General features: G+C 45.3%; 1 protein-coding gene across 1 annotated transcript in view; it reads right to left on the bottom strand.

Annotated features, from left to right (window-relative positions):
• Positions 1–158: 158 nt before the first annotated feature.
• Positions 159–16,683, bottom strand: part of LARS1 (leucyl-tRNA synthetase 1) — a 29,992-nt gene continuing 13,467 nt past the window's right edge. Inside the window, exons 15-33 of the mRNA XM_078594576.1 lie at positions 15,597–15,674; positions 15,350–15,435; positions 14,248–14,313; positions 12,940–13,022; positions 12,242–12,380; positions 11,847–11,963; positions 11,108–11,203; positions 10,574–10,631; positions 9,940–10,003; positions 8,634–8,817; positions 8,241–8,331; positions 7,659–7,799; positions 6,527–6,643; positions 5,846–5,953; positions 5,278–5,385; positions 3,492–3,596; positions 3,265–3,360; positions 2,636–2,768; positions 159–2,353 (exon numbers count right to left, since the gene is read on the bottom strand). Of these exons, the coding sequence (XP_078450702.1) occupies positions 2,136–2,353; positions 2,636–2,768; positions 3,265–3,360; positions 3,492–3,596; positions 5,278–5,385; positions 5,846–5,953; positions 6,527–6,643; positions 7,659–7,799; positions 8,241–8,331; positions 8,634–8,817; positions 9,940–10,003; positions 10,574–10,631; positions 11,108–11,203; positions 11,847–11,963; positions 12,242–12,380; positions 12,940–13,022; positions 14,248–14,313; positions 15,350–15,435; positions 15,597–15,674 (2,088 nt within the window). The 3' untranslated portion in view covers positions 159–2,135. The remainder of the gene's footprint in view (positions 2,354–2,635; positions 2,769–3,264; positions 3,361–3,491; positions 3,597–5,277; positions 5,386–5,845; positions 5,954–6,526; positions 6,644–7,658; positions 7,800–8,240; positions 8,332–8,633; positions 8,818–9,939; positions 10,004–10,573; positions 10,632–11,107; positions 11,204–11,846; positions 11,964–12,241; positions 12,381–12,939; positions 13,023–14,247; positions 14,314–15,349; positions 15,436–15,596; positions 15,675–16,683) is intronic.

The following is a 16,683-nucleotide window of genomic DNA, read 5'->3' as shown; positions in this document are numbered from 1 at the left end:
GTGGCTAATTGGTGTCAATCTACCCAGGTGACATTTCCAGGATCATGGCATTAGAATCAACGTGACTGGAATGTGCATCGGGTCAATCCCAACACAACCCTTCATCACAAAGCATCCAGCTGACATGACACTCCCTCACAAAATCAATGCACGATAAATGGGGTTTAACTTGTTTATTCTTGTTTAATGTATTTGGCCATTCAGACTGCTTCCATCCTTTCTAGATCAAATGCATCTCTCTGTGCCTATTATAAATCCTGTACTGTAAAGACCACACACAACGCTAATGCCTTAGTTTGGTTCTGAGTGGTAGTCATTTCATAGCATCCTAAGACTCAGCTACCAGACATTGAGACAAGCCATCCCCATTAGTGGGGCTGCACAAACGCTCCAATAATGTGCCGTAGCATTGATTGCTTTCACCTCGGAGTGATGACAGAGAAGGCACATCTTGGCAGGGAACAGATCTAGAGTGAAGCAGCACTTCTCCGGCTGTCATAACATTGGCTTTAAAGAGTTTTTTTATACTTGAACTGGAAAGAACTACATTGAGTAAATACACAATACAATGGGACTGGAAGAATTTGAAAACATCACATGATGGGGCTGAGATGTTAAACTCGTCAAAAGAACTCGTTTATGCAAAAGTTCGACATTTATGCTCCTCTTAGACATGTTGCCTGAAACATTTTTGTTAGGGGTGCGAGTCGCCCCTTAAACGCTGTTATACTAACAGAGGCCACCATGTACAGCACGTGGACATGTCGCAGCAGGACTGAGTATCGAGATGCTCTTTTCATGAAAAAAATATTTTAAAAGCAAAAAATTCCATGGGAGGCCAGAGCACTTATCTGTGACAGCAGGTCCAAGCATCGAGTGCTCCTCATGTGCTCCCATGGATTTCTACTTTTAAAACTCAAGAGCCAACCCATACACGACGACATGGTTCGACAGATGAAGATCACGAATTGGATGAAAACACTCGACGCTTTCGACACCATGAAGTTCCGACAAGAAACCCTTTCCTCTATCGGGGAAGGCATAAGCTCCAGAGCTCCCATGGTCTTCAGCCGGTTGACCTCAACTAGGAGAGCCTCCTTGCATGCAGGGTCCCTGGGAAAGGGGGAGTTCACGACATGGTAAAAGTTGGAGGCCCACATGAAGTCCAAGGGCGATCCACGGGTGATAACCTGGATAACTGCCGATCCATTCCTGCTTGAAGGCGAGCCTGGCCTTGATGATGGAGATAATTCTACCGGTTCTGGAAGGTTCCACAACACACCATTGGGTTGCAGAGGCAGGGTAAGCTGGGAGAGCCAGAACGGATGTTGAAACTGGGTTGGTGGGATTCTGGGAATGACCTCTGGTGCCAGGATATAAAGGGGCCCCAGGCCCCTCGCTGGACACCCTGTATGGGTACTCTGGGTGTCTGCAAACACCTGGGTGCCTTGCTGTTAGAGATGAGGATACTGTTGCCATCTTGGGAGAATCTTCTGGAAATAGAGATGCTCCATAGGAGCAACATTTTGTGATCGACACGGAACCCACTGCGGCATTTCTAAAAAAACAAATGGAGACTCCCTTATGCCCAAAAGTAGAGAAAAACTGAAGCCGCATATATGGAGCAGGTAATTTGGCATGCTAATGCAGCTGTTCCCTTGCTCACGGGTTGGCTGTTGAGTTTAGAAAGTAGAAATCCATGGGAGTGGACCGGGAACATTCATTGCAGGTGTTGCTATCAAGAGCGAAAGCCCTATCCCACTCCAGCTGTGGACTTTTTGTCTCGTGAAAATGAAGCTACTTTAAAAAGTGCATCTGTTGATGTTCAGCGTTGCTAATATATGTTTGTATATTGCCCAATGGTGGCATCTGGGTGTCGTAAAAGTCGGACCACACCAAGTGCCGGCTCACTATTAAAAAACACCTTTTGTGAGCTCCATTCGAGAAATAGTGAGACCTCCAGTCCCAGGACTTGAACTCAGGCTTCTCAATGACGGTTGGAATGGCCATTGTGAACCCTTTGAGAGAGAGACACCCAGCTCCAGGGATTGAAGACAGTCCAGGCCATTGGAGGGCTGACTCAGCACCCCTGGCTTCATCCAGCAGCAATTTAGGGGGCTGCTTCCCTCCGTCCCTCATGCGAGTGCATAGACGAGGGTGTCCCCAACCTCGTGGCTCTCCCCCCCTATGGAGACGCGGATGCTGCAGCCACCGCCACTGGGTGTCCCCGTGATGTGGAAGAGGGCGTCACGCGGGATTGGCGTGGTGCCATGCATGGGCGATCCCAGGCGGGGGATGGTGCGCGGCCCCATATTAGGATCCAGGTAGCGTAGCAGGGACACCTGCGACAAAACTGGCATCCAGGGAGGAAGCATTAATTGAGATTGTTAAAGACAGAACACAAAAATCTAAGCAATTTTCCTGACATGTTAAATTACATGGCCAACATTTTTTGTGCCCAAGCTTATATATACATACACATGTTGAGTATGAGTGTAGATGTGTGTACTTGAGTATGAGTGTAGATGTGTGTACTTGAGTGTGAGTGTAGATGTGTGTACTTGAGTGTGAGTGTAGATGTGTGTACTTGTATGCGAGTGCGTATACATGTATGTGCGCGTGGTTGTGCCTTCACCTTTAATCCCACGTTCAGATTTCATGAGACGGCGGATGATCCTGTCTGTGTAATCCCCATCGTGCACGGTCATGCGTGTCGAGAAGAGCCCGTTCGACAGCTCGTGGTTAACGAGCATCACCGGCACGCCCGGCTACACCCGCGCACACGCACAGATGTCCTGCTTAAGGGAGAAGGCGGATGGCTATCCCATTTCAGAACACACTGGCAATGCTAAGTTTTGGGTTAGATACAGGTTTCAGCTGACGACGATTAAACTGCTTTCACAAGTTGATGGTCTTAGCCAGGTCACCAATGTACAAAAATAACCCTACTCAAATGATCATTGAGGCATCGGTGTCCATCTCCAGTTCACAACCCTAGTGGAAATTCCACTTCCCTATAGCGGCGATGAGTCTGTCCATATAACAGCCACTGTTGACTGTTGGACTTCTCCACAAAGTCTACGTGTTTGTGGATGTGGCCCATACACCTGATAGAATGCCCTTAAAACATGCAATGCCCTGGGCAGCCCACCCACCATACAGCAAATATGCGTGCTGTTAACGGCAGACTGCATGTATGTGCACTGCCATATGCATGCCATATGCATGCTGCACAGCTTAGCACTCTTTATCTTCCTGGGTTACCTCCACGTGGAAGTTGACATGGGGTTTTCCTGGCCGGCACTCGTCCCGAATTCGCTGCTCCGCCTCGCTCGCAAACACCACCCTCACCTCATCCACCTGCACCACAACGCAGGAAACCTCATCATTCCAACCTGAAAAACATCCCCTATGGTAAGACGTGGTGACGCACGGCAAGGTGTGTGGTATGGTGCGCCATGGCATGGCGTGGTGTGCCTGAGCAGCGTCACCTCCAGCGTGGTGGTGAGGTAGGCTATGTTTTCCATGAGAACAGCTCGCTCGTCAAACTCGAGCTGTAAGTCGAGGGCACGGGGACCCTGGCGCTCCAGGTTATCCTGTAAATGCACACACACACACGTGTGTGTAAGCGAATACATTATAAGGTCGCACTCATTACACACAAAGCACTTGCCACAATTGAACCACAATACCTTGCTGATCTCATCAAGGAGCAGAAACCATCATGCAAACTCAGGTCATCCTCACAGCAGCTTTTGGCTAGCCATCGAACAAAGACGGTCACTGCATCGCACGCTTTCAGATGCACTTCTACGGTCGTCTGGAATGCTCTTCCGATATTAGGAAGCCATTGGAGCTATGCACTTTTAAATCTAGATTGTAAACGAATTTCTTTAGAACTGCTTTTTGTGTTTTTATTTGTTGTTCTTTCCCCGCACCTCCGATTAGCATGGTTGGGGCTATGTACGGTGTGAAAGAAATTCAACATACATGTGTACAAACACATAACGCACACATTAACTGTCGCTTTGTACTATATATATAAATGCGTATCGGCAGCATTTGCTTAAATACGTAAATTCTGGACTGTGTTCATCTTCCTGGGACTCGTAAGCAGTCAGGCTTTTCTCAACAAGCATTGCTTGTTCACCAGATGCTTGACTTGTTACTATTTTAAATAGTTATTTTATCACTCAGAATGCTCTACGATGCTCAATGAGGTTGTAACGTTCACACATGCCGACAAACACACCCAAAATGTTTTAAGGGAAATTCCTGTATAGCCTACTCGGACTGTTATTGCAATAACTTATTAAGGCTGGTACTGCACACAGGGGGAGTGTGTGGCCAATACCATAGCCGACCCCAGTGCTGATGTTTACATACTGCATCAGGTACTTGTTTAAGGCCGAGCAGACCCAGCAGGGACTCAGGACCAGTTCAGATATCATCCGCCTCTGATGTTGGCCATTGTCGGGAATCAATCTCAGGTTGCCAGGTTCATAGTGCAGTGCGCTAACCACTGCCCCACCACTCCCTACCATATATAAAATATACCACACTCAAAACAATACAACCCACAAACAAACATATCAACATAGCCACCATAGCAGCGACCAGTTGATACCACATGTTGTTGGTGGTGGCACCATCCCCGTACTTGCACCATGTGCGAGGCTGCACCTCAGTAACAAAGGCTCACAGACGGGAGGTTTCAGGAGAGACACCAGTTGTCCCCAGTTCTGTGGTTGGCGCACCAATAGGCGGTCACATTTAAAAACCAGTGATCCAGTCTACACATATAGTGTCAAACACTTGCCAATGGAAATGACTGCCCTTAAAGGCTTGACAGATAACACATTCACATTTCCTTCATTTCCATGTCTTCTTCATTTAAATACACATACGGTACTCTTCATTACTTTTAATGTTTTACCTACGTGACTTTACCGAAAAAACCTGAGAATATGTAACACTGAATACATTTTTATGGTCACAAAACACACGTCAAGTTGTACATGTGAGAATAGATTTACGATGTCGACAAATTGCTTTGCAAAATGATAAGCTAATATTACATTTAGGTTAGTGGAGAGAAAACTGTGCAAAAGAGACAGAAGAAGAATTGATCCAAACGTGATGGCAAAAACGAGATCACAAAAAAGTTACTTTTAGGGCGTATAACAACCCAAGTGAGAAATCATCAAATCACTGGCGAGTGAATCGGTGCATGCTAACTGCAAGCATATGCATTCCCATGTGCACAGACACACGTACCTTGATCATCACCACAAAGGGCATGACTCTCTTGAGATGTTTCTTCAGCTCAGGTTTGGCTCCCAGCTCAACTGAAATCTGTTTGTTGTCTGGAAGTTTGCCATTAGCCTGAGCATACACACAAAACACATTAGCACAAAAAAACATAAAGATGCCCCCATATAGCCTTCAACAGACCGTTGGGGAAAGTGCTGTTAGCGAGCACCTATAAAGGCTGCCTTTGTCTCCTCATTGCTGCACCCGGTAAACATGCAAGGCTGAGTCGACCTAGGGGAAGCCAAGAACTGGTTCAAATAATCACCTAAGCAATTGGTCTTGAGCAGGAATGGGTCGCTGGGTACGTAGTGCAGTGCGCTAACCGCTACACGACCACTACCCACATGAACACACCCACATATGCGCGCACGCACGTACACATTTCCGCACAGACATCAAGTACGCATATGTTCACACATGTTCTCACATGTACAAGTCCACACACACACCAAGTACACATATGCTCACACCTACGAGTGCGTGCAAATACGTATACATCAAGTACCGAGTGATTACTGGATACAAAGGGTACCTGATAGTGTCCCTGCAGTGTAGTCAAAGTGATGTGCTGCCAGGGTGGGTAGTTCTTGGCCACGTAGAAGATGCAGTGAGTTGGTGGCCCAGAGAGAACAGGGCCTCTCTGCGCTCACAAACACATACACGCTCATGTTCAATAATGCTTGTTATTTACACGGAAAAACCTCACCAAGTCTCGAGAGATTTTTTTAGAAGAGTTTTTGACCAATTTCATGAGTGTTTGGCCTGTAGCAGAACTAGTGATGCACCAATGAACACTTTGCACTCTTCAATTTGAATATTGCATAACTAATTGGGTATACTATCGAATTACATTGGTAGCCAAATAATACTTTCTAAAAAGTATGTATTCAATTAACTGTGTATCTGCCTTTGATGGTGTCCTCATCTCTCTGTCTGTATCGATCTTTCTGTATCTATCCCTTGCCTCTGCCTCTATTAATCTGTTTCTCTTACTTTGTCTCCTGGTCTCATTTGTCTCTCACCAGTTTGCTGTCTTTCTTAAAAATGTTCTCCGTGTCTCCTCTTAAAAACGTCAGGCATTTGGCCAAATTCAAAGTACCTGAATAAAACCCAAGCATATGGGGGAAACCTCAAATATTTGTGCCGATTCAAGCAACCACCGTGTGGCTGCAAGTGGTGATGCGGACCTGCTGTGTGTGGACGCGCGCGAGACCTTGAGGCGGATACGAGCATCGTGGGTTGCCTCCCTCATGTACTCAGCCGAGCGGAGCAGAACCTCGTCCGGGGCATCCACCACGGGCCAGCGCGCTTCCCGCACCACGGAGCCCGGCTAGCAATACAACACCACAACAACAACACATCAATATCAACAAACAGCACCACAGAGCCCGGCTAGCAATACAACACCACAACAACAACACAACACCAACAGCACCACGGAGCATGGCTAGCAATACAACACCACAACAACAACAATATCAACAACACCAACATCAACAAACACCACGGAGCCCGGCTAGCAATACAACACCACAACAACAACACATCATCAACACATCATCAACACATCAATATCAACAAACAGCACCACAGAGCCCGGCTAGCAATACAACACCACAACAACAACACATCATCAACACCAACATCAACACACAGCACCACGGAGCATGGCTAGCAATACACCACCACAACAACACAACACCAACATCAACAAACACCACCACGGAGCCCGGCAAGCAATACAACACCACAACAACATCAACACCAACATCACCACAAACCAGCTCACTCTTCACACCAAGCAGCACATTAACACAACTAAATAAATAACTACACACAACACAAACACACCACATAAGCATCACACGACACTACATAATAGCAACCGAGACAAAACAATGGCTGACGATGATTTACCCCCACTCCCAAAACGGATTCAAATTGTCACAATTTGGGGTCGTAATTCAATTCACAAATGAATGACTTTTGCCTCATTTTACGAATTTAGTTTGTAATATTTCTCATTGATTGTATACCATTCGTACAGTCGTTTGTTTCAATTTCCATGAACATCAAGAGTATATCATTTGGGACTGCCGGTGAACAAAGCTGTGGTATTGGTAAACAGATAGCAATGTAGACACTTAATTCAGTCCCATCATCAATGCTGAGCAAATGGATGGGACCTGAGTGTAAAATTTGCACGAAGAATCGGTTTCTGCATGAATATGCATGATTCAATGCATATATTGCAAATATCAATTTTAATCGATGAATCGATGCTTAATTTCATACGTAGTGGGACGGCATCGCAACCGTACGTGACGGTTGCGTTCGAGACGAACCTTGCCCAGGAGTCCCCACACGTGCTCGCAAACGTGTGGGCATACGGGTGCCAGCAACAGCGTTTGCAACTCGATGAAACGGAGTAGGAGATCGCGATTCATCCCATCCAGAGCCAGCTCGCGGTAGCGATCACGGCACGCCTGGACAAAAACGCAAATTACACGAATGCACACAAAGACAAATCGTGCTCTTTGACCAAGTATTGTTTAGCAAGCACCTATTAGGGGCAGTACAGCACATGAGGGGATGGGGGCAAGCACCACGCCAGGTATGTGTTACAACATGTGACATTTTTGTGAAAGACGCGAGGTGTCATTACAGCAGGGTCAAGGCAAAAAAAAGGTTTGCCCTCCGTCACTTTTTTACATAGAATAATGAAGATAAATCTCTTTGAAAGCTTTAAAATGAGACCAGAATCACCTTTATATATCAACTATCCGGAAACCTACAGTACCTGGAAGGTCATAGGCCAATTATCATCAAAAAACGATGGTTGTATCAATCCCACCCTATTTCTGATTGATTTTACACGGAATGACATGTTTACGGATGTGCAAGAATGTGTGCTCATGGATCAATACCTGGAATTCAAAGAATCCTGTTTTGAGAGCCTCTTTAAACATCATCTTCTCATAGAGCTTCTCTGTCTTATGGACTCCTGCATTCATCTCACTAGAAACACACACAATCATAATATTTATTCATCCTGGAGAAAATAAATAAACGAACCACCATTCGCCACTAAGTGGTGGCGATGTGCACTTTTGAGCTCGCATGATGTGTCGATGGTTCACTGGCAAGAAGAGCAGACCCCCCCAGGTGTTATGGGTTTACCGTCCGAGATGACCAGCAGATGCACCAACTATGATGCATACTGTGCCAACTATTTGTGTTTTAGCTATCCAGAGCATTTCTCTCTGACATCCTCTGTTAATTTTGTAGGGCAGCTGTCTCCAACTGGTTGTACTAGGCACCTTATAAACACACGGTCGTTGAAGGAGGAGGCTGGCCCCAGGCGCTGTCCATGTGGAGACTGCAAGACATCACGTGCCCACTCCACCCATGCGTGCAGACGCAGCACCCCAGACTCCGCCACACTCTCCACGAAGTTCGCATCCTCCACCGTGTCCCCCGCATCCGCCAGGGCCAAACGCATGCCTTGAAACACGCCGCATCATCATCATCACAGATAAGCGTGCATTGCCACACCAACACAGCAAGGACAAGCTTGCAAAGTTAATTATTTTAACCATTTGTGCTATCTCATTTTGAATATTGTTTACTTCTGTTTCATTTGTAGTTATGTTCATGATCTTAGCATGCAAATTAACAGCATAAAACTATCAAAATCATAAAGGATACATTTAAAAAAACATTCAAAGCATATATAGTGAGAAAATAATACATTTTTAACAATGCATGGGTGCATGGCTTACAGTTGCTCAGCATGCACAAGGCATGCTTGACAGCACACAGAATGAGCATGCACATTCCATTGGCTTGTGAAAACATCAGCTACCATTCACCACTGACAGTGATGTCACCACAACACACAAGTAACACACAAAGATCCCGTATATTTAGCCTTCATAGGTTAAATATACATGCTGGTCTTATTAGGAGCACCTAATAAGACCAGCATGGCACAAAACACAATTGTGTGGTCAGAATCATGCCCAACCGCCTTTGTCTGCCGAGTGCTGATTTTTACATACTGCTCCCGGTATGTTTTTGATAGTCAGATTGACCTAGGAGCCCAGATGAGGTTCAAAAACCAATTTTCTCTTTTTAATAACATAAGCACGACTTTCCCACTATCTCTGCTCAGTTTTGGTTGGCAGGAAAATAATTTCTTGCCAGTGTCTATGATAGTAATTCTAGATTTGAAGCTTTCGTGACTGCAAGGATTCATACTCTTTGCTTTTTTCGGTAAAGTTACGTAGGTAAAAAAAACCTGATGACGGACGCTTGTGTTGCGCCCGAAACGTCGTGATTTAATTTAGTTGTTTTAATTTATTTTACTTGATGTTTTACCTACGTGACTCTATGATAGTACTCGGATATTTCAGTTGCTCAGATGGTTGAAGCTAGGTTGTGTGTTTGTATTAAACTTGTAGGTGGCGGGCACCACTTGGTATTCAAGTCTCCGTGAGGAGTGTTTTAACGGGAACACCTTGGCCATGGTATTAAACGCAGGTCAAACACACGTCAAACATGTTCAGTCAAACACATATACACACACACACCGATTCACACACACACACGTTGAAAGTCACTCACCGTCAGCAGAGAACTTAGAAATAGCCTCTGACAGAGTCAAGAAATTCCCTGTAGATTTCGACATCTGCAGAGCAGAGTTAAGTCACAGACATGTGTGCACACATGCACACACACACACACACAGCAAACATATCAACACAAATACACACACAAACAATACAAACTTTGCATAATTAGCCGTGTGCATTGTCAGGGCCAGTGCTGATGTGATCAAATGATTATTACGAGATGGCATTCACGAGGATGTGACTGCATTGGCGATGTTCATGTTGATCTTGTTCATGATCATGTTGATGAGTTGCCAACGTTGGCCAATTGTTAATGATGATCAGTGTGTTAATGATATATGATAATGGTGATGGTGTTTGTCATTGAGCACAATATCATGTATTTTGAATCGTTTCACTTTGATTTTGACAATGACATTGGTGTTATTAATGTTATTTATTGTGGTGATATTGCAATAAAAATGTATTAACAAATATGGAAAATATTAACCGTAGCGACAAAGACAATTGACGACAATCTGTTCACAATATTTTGTTCACATTAACAGGGCCTCAAAGCGTTAAGAACAGTGACAGCGTTCATGTTGATGCCTATGATGTTGATGAAGTTATGCTGTGGGGGTCACCTTCTCAGAGTTGAGCAGGAGGTGCCCATTTGCTCGGACCGCTCGGGGCCACATCTCACTGTGTGGTGACAGAACACAAGTTTACAGCCCACTTATTAATGATATGAAACATCTCCTGAAATTCCTAATCTATTCAATGGATACCTGATTAAGAGCAATTACAAAAGGGGCAGTGAACCATTCTTTAAAAATGAGGTTGCACAAAATGGCAAAACATTAAGCACTATGAAGCGCCACAGGGTTTTAACATTCACATTAGGTAATGTAGCACACCTTGGCCGATGACGCTGATGATGATTACGATAATCAAGGTAGCCTCGTGGTTCGTGCACTATGCCACAAACCCGGTAACCTGAGTTTTGAGTCCCAGCCACGGCTAACGTCAAAGTGGCTAGTGTTATCAGAACTTGTTCCTCGCCCTCCGCTAGGTGGACTGAATTTCAAATTGAGTACCTGGTACACTGCGTAAACATCAGCACCACTACGGAGACCTGGCTACTGCATATGTGTGTGGCGATGTGCGCGCAAAGTCACCTGTGTTTGGGCCACATGGCCACGTGGTTGTACAGGTAGTAAGTCAGGTGGTTGGGCACCAGGTCTTTTCCAGAGACTCGGAGATCCATGGGATACCTGGAGCACAACCAAACAGCACCTATTCAACAACGCCCAACACTGAGCTGAGCGGAGCTCAAGTGAGTCTCCGTTGTTAATGAAGGCATCATTTCAAGTGTCAATGAGCTACATACAGCTCAGTGGTACATGGAGGTGTCTATGCATGCACTGTTAATGAGCCGCACCTAATAAATAACAATGATTGCTGCCCTTTATTTATCCAGAATAGCGCCACTGTGCCTCAATACTTTTTAAGACGGGTCATGCATGGCGATGTTTGTCCAATTCCATTAATAATTATTTGGCTTGTAGGAAGAAACTGGGGTAAGCATAGAAAATCCAAGCATATGAGAGGGCAACACTTACATCTCCATACAGATGGAGTGAGCAATCCACTCATCTCCTGGCCACACCTGGTATTCCAAAGTAGTCTCTCATAGAAGTCCTAACCATCTGGCTTAATTTCTAAGATCTGATATGATTTGGTGCATTCAAGGCAAAGACAGGAAGGACACGTGAGAGCAGTGTCTGGTTGTATAAAGCACCTTCAATGATTCCTCCATGGACGTAAATTGCTTTAAATGACAAGCCAAGGGGAACTTCCCATTAAAGTGTTCACACCACATGCCACAAAACCCTGCGAGTGCGTCAAGTACATTACCAGAACTGGAACTCTCGGCGGAGGAGGTCGAGTTTCTCTTTTGAGATCACAGAGTCCGGAACTGGGGCGTCCGGGAAGAGAACGTAATCCCAAACGGCGCACGACATGTCCTCCGGCCTGCTCATACACATACGTAACACAAATATACCTTCAGAGCCTTGAAGACTGTTGGGGGGGATGGTAAAAAAGTGTTGTTGGCAAGCACCTGTAAAAGGTTGGAATGGCATGCAATGGGTTTGTGCGATTGCTGCAATAAATTACAAAAAACATTTTCTTAAACTTGTATTGAATCTAATCAAAACATGAATCATGATAATCAATCTCTGGGGGTGAAAGGTGAACTATTAAACCCTAGAAAATAGTGCTTGTTGTGCTGGTCTTGATGATGCTCTTACCGGATGCCGAGTGGGGAGACCCCGTGTCCATCCAGCGTCCCGCCCTGCAGGAGATGGCACACAGTGTAGAACGCCATGTAGATGGTGGAGTCCGAAAGAGACTCGATGAGCCAGCGCTCATCCCATGGCAGGCGAGTTCCTATCGTGCACACAGGCAACCACAGGGGCATATGCATACCGCGTTACACGCATTGGACAGAACGGCATGTAAATGTATAACACATAGCTACCATGTAAACACACACCGGTACACACATAGGCATCAAAATGAAATAAACTATTGTGTACATAGTGGTACACACTATAAATTAAATAGGATGAACCAGATTTTGATTGTTTTCACTTTTAGCACTATTCCAGGATTCGACAAATCTGAAGCTGTGTGCCAAATCGGGAACCAAATTTGCACAGCGAGTCTGCTGATGGCCCAGCGTGCACCTCCCACCACATGTATTTGTCCAATGTCGAGCACATACACATGAACACAAGAATACACACGTGTACAAGTTATAGTGCACACACGTGAAGGGGTACATTCCCATATAGGACATCAACTGATAATTATTCAAAATAATTAAAATTAAACATAATTTTCCCCTACTTGTCACTGACAGTAAAATTACCACGTGACTTGTGCCAGGCAAGACTCCTTTGCACAAGTTCTGCGTACAAAAGTGCGCTGGTGCGTGCGTCCATACCAAGTCCGTATGTGCGCGAGCATGCATGCTCCTTCAGCCATTCCAGTGTCGCTTCAAAGTTTCTACGAGTTTCATCCATGAATCTAAGACACGATTACATGACACCGTCAACAAACGTCCAAAACGTCACCAACACGAGAGCATCATGTCTCCACGTTTTACGTAGCTCCAGATATCACCAATTCTAGATTTGAAGCTTTCGTGACTGCAAGGATTAAATCCCCCATCCGTGGCTCAGTCGTGTAGTACCACCTTCACTTTCCTGGCTCCACCCACACCCCAACCACCCCCCCCCATCCTGCGCCCGTCCCCCTTGGCTCCTCCCTCTCCTCTGACCCTATATAACAAAGTCTCATCACAAATAACTCTCGCTACAGTTATTTTGCTGTGCCCTTTTTTACACCTGATGAAGGAAGCTTGTGTTGCCTCCGAAAAGTCGTGATTTAATTTAGTTGTTTTCATTTATTTTATTGATTGTTTTACCTACGTGACTTTACCGAAAAAACCAAAGAGTATATCACCAATTCTAAAACCTCGTCTCCCTCAGTCATGTTTATAAGACGCTCAGTAACGGAGTCTCATTGAGCAGAGTATCATAACCCTTTTCCACTGGTACATCTAAGCAGTCAGCAAGAGGCTCCGATTATGTGGCTCCTTTTTCACTGGATATTTGCCTTGCCGAGCCATGAACAAACCATGACATTGGCCTCATAAGATCTCAGTGCCAAGCACGGCTCGGGTGGTATTAATTATGTGTTCCATGTTTCTGATGTTATCACACTTGAGGAAGATGAACATAGCACTCATAAGTCGGTGGTGGGTGTGTGTGAGGGTATAACTTTGTGTGAGTGTATATATGTGTGTATCAGTGTAGAAATCCAACTTGTGAGTTTGTGCAAGTCAACTATAACCAAAGCATCAACGCATCATCTACACGCATCTGGATGCACACAATGCCTATAATCGTCGGTGGCGGTGAGTGGCTTCCGCAATGGAAAAACAATCTGCGACTCCTGACCCTCGACAACCTGGCTTGGCACTGCGCCGGTGAAGTTTGAATGTACCAGTGGAAAAGTAATATCAGTGTGTCATTGACCCTCAGGCTTGGTCACACGAACATGATCCTGAAATATGATCTCCTAAAAATTAATTAAAAAGACATTCATTTTACAACCTATTCTGCTCAAAGCTTAGTCTCAAGACATCGGACCCAAGTTCCGGTTTCCCGAAGCTTAAAACAGCTTGCCAATAACACGTGTGTGTGTGTGTGCACCACAAGGAACCGTAACAAGAATAATGGGCGCTCACGTCTCCATATTCTTTAGGCATTCTGCTGTCTGGCTCTTCCACTGCTCTTCTCCATAGTCCAGGTACCTACAGGCAGACGAACAAATGGTAGACTTCGAGTGTATTTGCAAGTGTAATAGTGGATGTGTATTGGTGTAGCAGTGCTTGGGCATAGCGTGCTACAATCATAATCCGGGTGTCAATTATTGACCATGCAAGCGCCATTGGCAACAGATGTGTGAATCTGCCCTAGGTATCATCCCCTAGAGCAGTGTTTCTCAAACTCAGCTGATGCAAACATTTCTGTGGATCACCCAGCCCCCCCCACCCCTGGTGACAAAACACATTCACTTATCTCCGAATACCAGTCATACAAAATTATTCATAATAACCAGGAAATCTTTTTTTGTTCAAGCAGCTATCAGGTTTTTTTTTAGGGGGGGGGCATTAAGATCTGAGGGTTCGGGTAGTTTAATAATGGTTGTATACCTAACCTAATTCTTTAATTACATTTATGTCCAAAACGAAAGGTATTAAAATTGTCATTATTTCCGTATTAACCTACATTTGTATCAGCCTGCAAACCGCCTATAGGCCCGTCGCAGACCACTGGTGGCCCGGAGACCCACACTTTGAGAACCACTGCCCTAGAGGTTGAACCAGCCTCAAATGAGCATACAATGTCGTGTGATCGGCAAAAGTAGTGGAACTTCAAGGGCATTTTCGCAAAGAAGGCTTTGACCACACTAACATCACTCTACTCAGGTGTGCAGGCCTGAATAGGAATGGTTAGGTCTCGACATGCCGAGTATGTGTTGCACAATGGCTTGGGTACGCACACATGGGAGTCACAATCCACCACTGCGCAAGTACCCCTCCGCCATGATGCTATGTTGCCAAATCGTGAAGAGTCGAAGGTAAACTGGTATTCAAATATAAAATAGCGAATAATAGAATTTCGCCAAAGAAAAATCTGCAAATGAAGAGGTTTGTATATGACAGTATGGGCACATTTGTGTGCAAGTCTGCACAACTGTGTGTGACAATGCATGTGCAAATGGGATTGGGTGACTGCGAGTGTTTACCAATTGTGTAAATAGGTGAGCGAGTGCAAGGTCCCTACCACTGGTCGCACAGCGCCACAACACATTCATCGCCTGAGCGGGACATAACCTGTCTCTCTGGCTCCATGTACAGCACTGCATGGCCCTGCACAGAATGTCACACGAGCCACATTAGTCCACGCCTCACCCTGCTAGGCCAGGTTAGTCTCCTAGGAATATAATAATTGTTATATTCCTAGGAGACTAAATGAACCAGGCCAAAATAACTAAAACTGTATTGTTCGTGTAAGACAGATCAGCACTCACATCTGACATGAGTTTGCCCTGGATGACCTTCTTTACATCCTGGACACGACACCCCTCATACCCTGCCACGAGCATCACCTGCACCCGAGGTACACAGAGACACATCGGACACACAGGGAATACACACGAGGACATCAGAAAGGAAACTTAAATTGCACGACGCGCAAGGCCAGACAGAGAGGGACATGGTGAGACATACAAGGGGCCACACAAGAAATCGTAGGGAAACAATTATATAGGGAAACACTTGAAAACCAGCCGGAACACAGGCACACAAGGGGAGACACATGAGAAATGTGGCCAAGGAAATATTATTTCAAGTTAACACTAAAATATCTCCTTGCTCAAATTACCATGGGCCAGAAATCAACTCTTATCAAGGGACAATGGCATTCCCAGGACAGGGGCTAGTCCAGGGGTCGGCAACCTATGGCTCCGGAGCCGCATGCGGCTCTTTACGGGCTGCTTCTTGACGATATGTACGTGAGTACAGTATGTACTCAGATGCATTGCGGCTCTTGAAATACTGAATTTTGTACCGAATTGGAAAGAAATGGCTCTTCTTGTTATTTTGGTTGCCGACCCCTGGGCTAGTCTCTCCATCGTGACGAGGACAACGCATTACATTCAGAGTGACACCATTGCAATCATTGAAGATTTGGTTCAACAAGGACTGAATGCTGATGTACCGGCCCTGGTTAGACACTACCTCACCAACACTTACTTCACCTGCAATGGAACATTCTACAAACAAGTTGAAGGTACCCCAATGGGTTCTCCCTTATTCTCAGCTGTAGCCAATGTTTTCATGGAAATATCTGAGACAGATGCCATCCAGGCATCCACTCTACGTCCTTCCTTGTGGAAGAGATACGTAGATGACACGTTCGTCATCTGGCCACATGGCCTACCTGCACTGCGCCAATTCTTCAACCACATCAATTCCATACACCCAGCCATCAAATTCACCATGGAGGTGGAAAAGGATGGCAAGTTATCATTCTTGGATGTTTTAATCGAAAAGAAACCAGATGGCTCAATGGGACACTGTCTACAGGAAAGCCACACATACGGATGCCTACCTAAA

This window comes from Lampetra planeri, chromosome 5 (assembly GCF_965212315.1).
Source record: "Lampetra planeri chromosome 5, kcLamPlan1.2.h2, whole genome shotgun sequence".
Lineage (NCBI taxonomy): Eukaryota > Metazoa > Chordata > Hyperoartia > Petromyzontiformes > Petromyzontidae > Lampetra > Lampetra planeri.
This window is presented reverse-complemented; position numbering and strand designations above follow the sequence as displayed.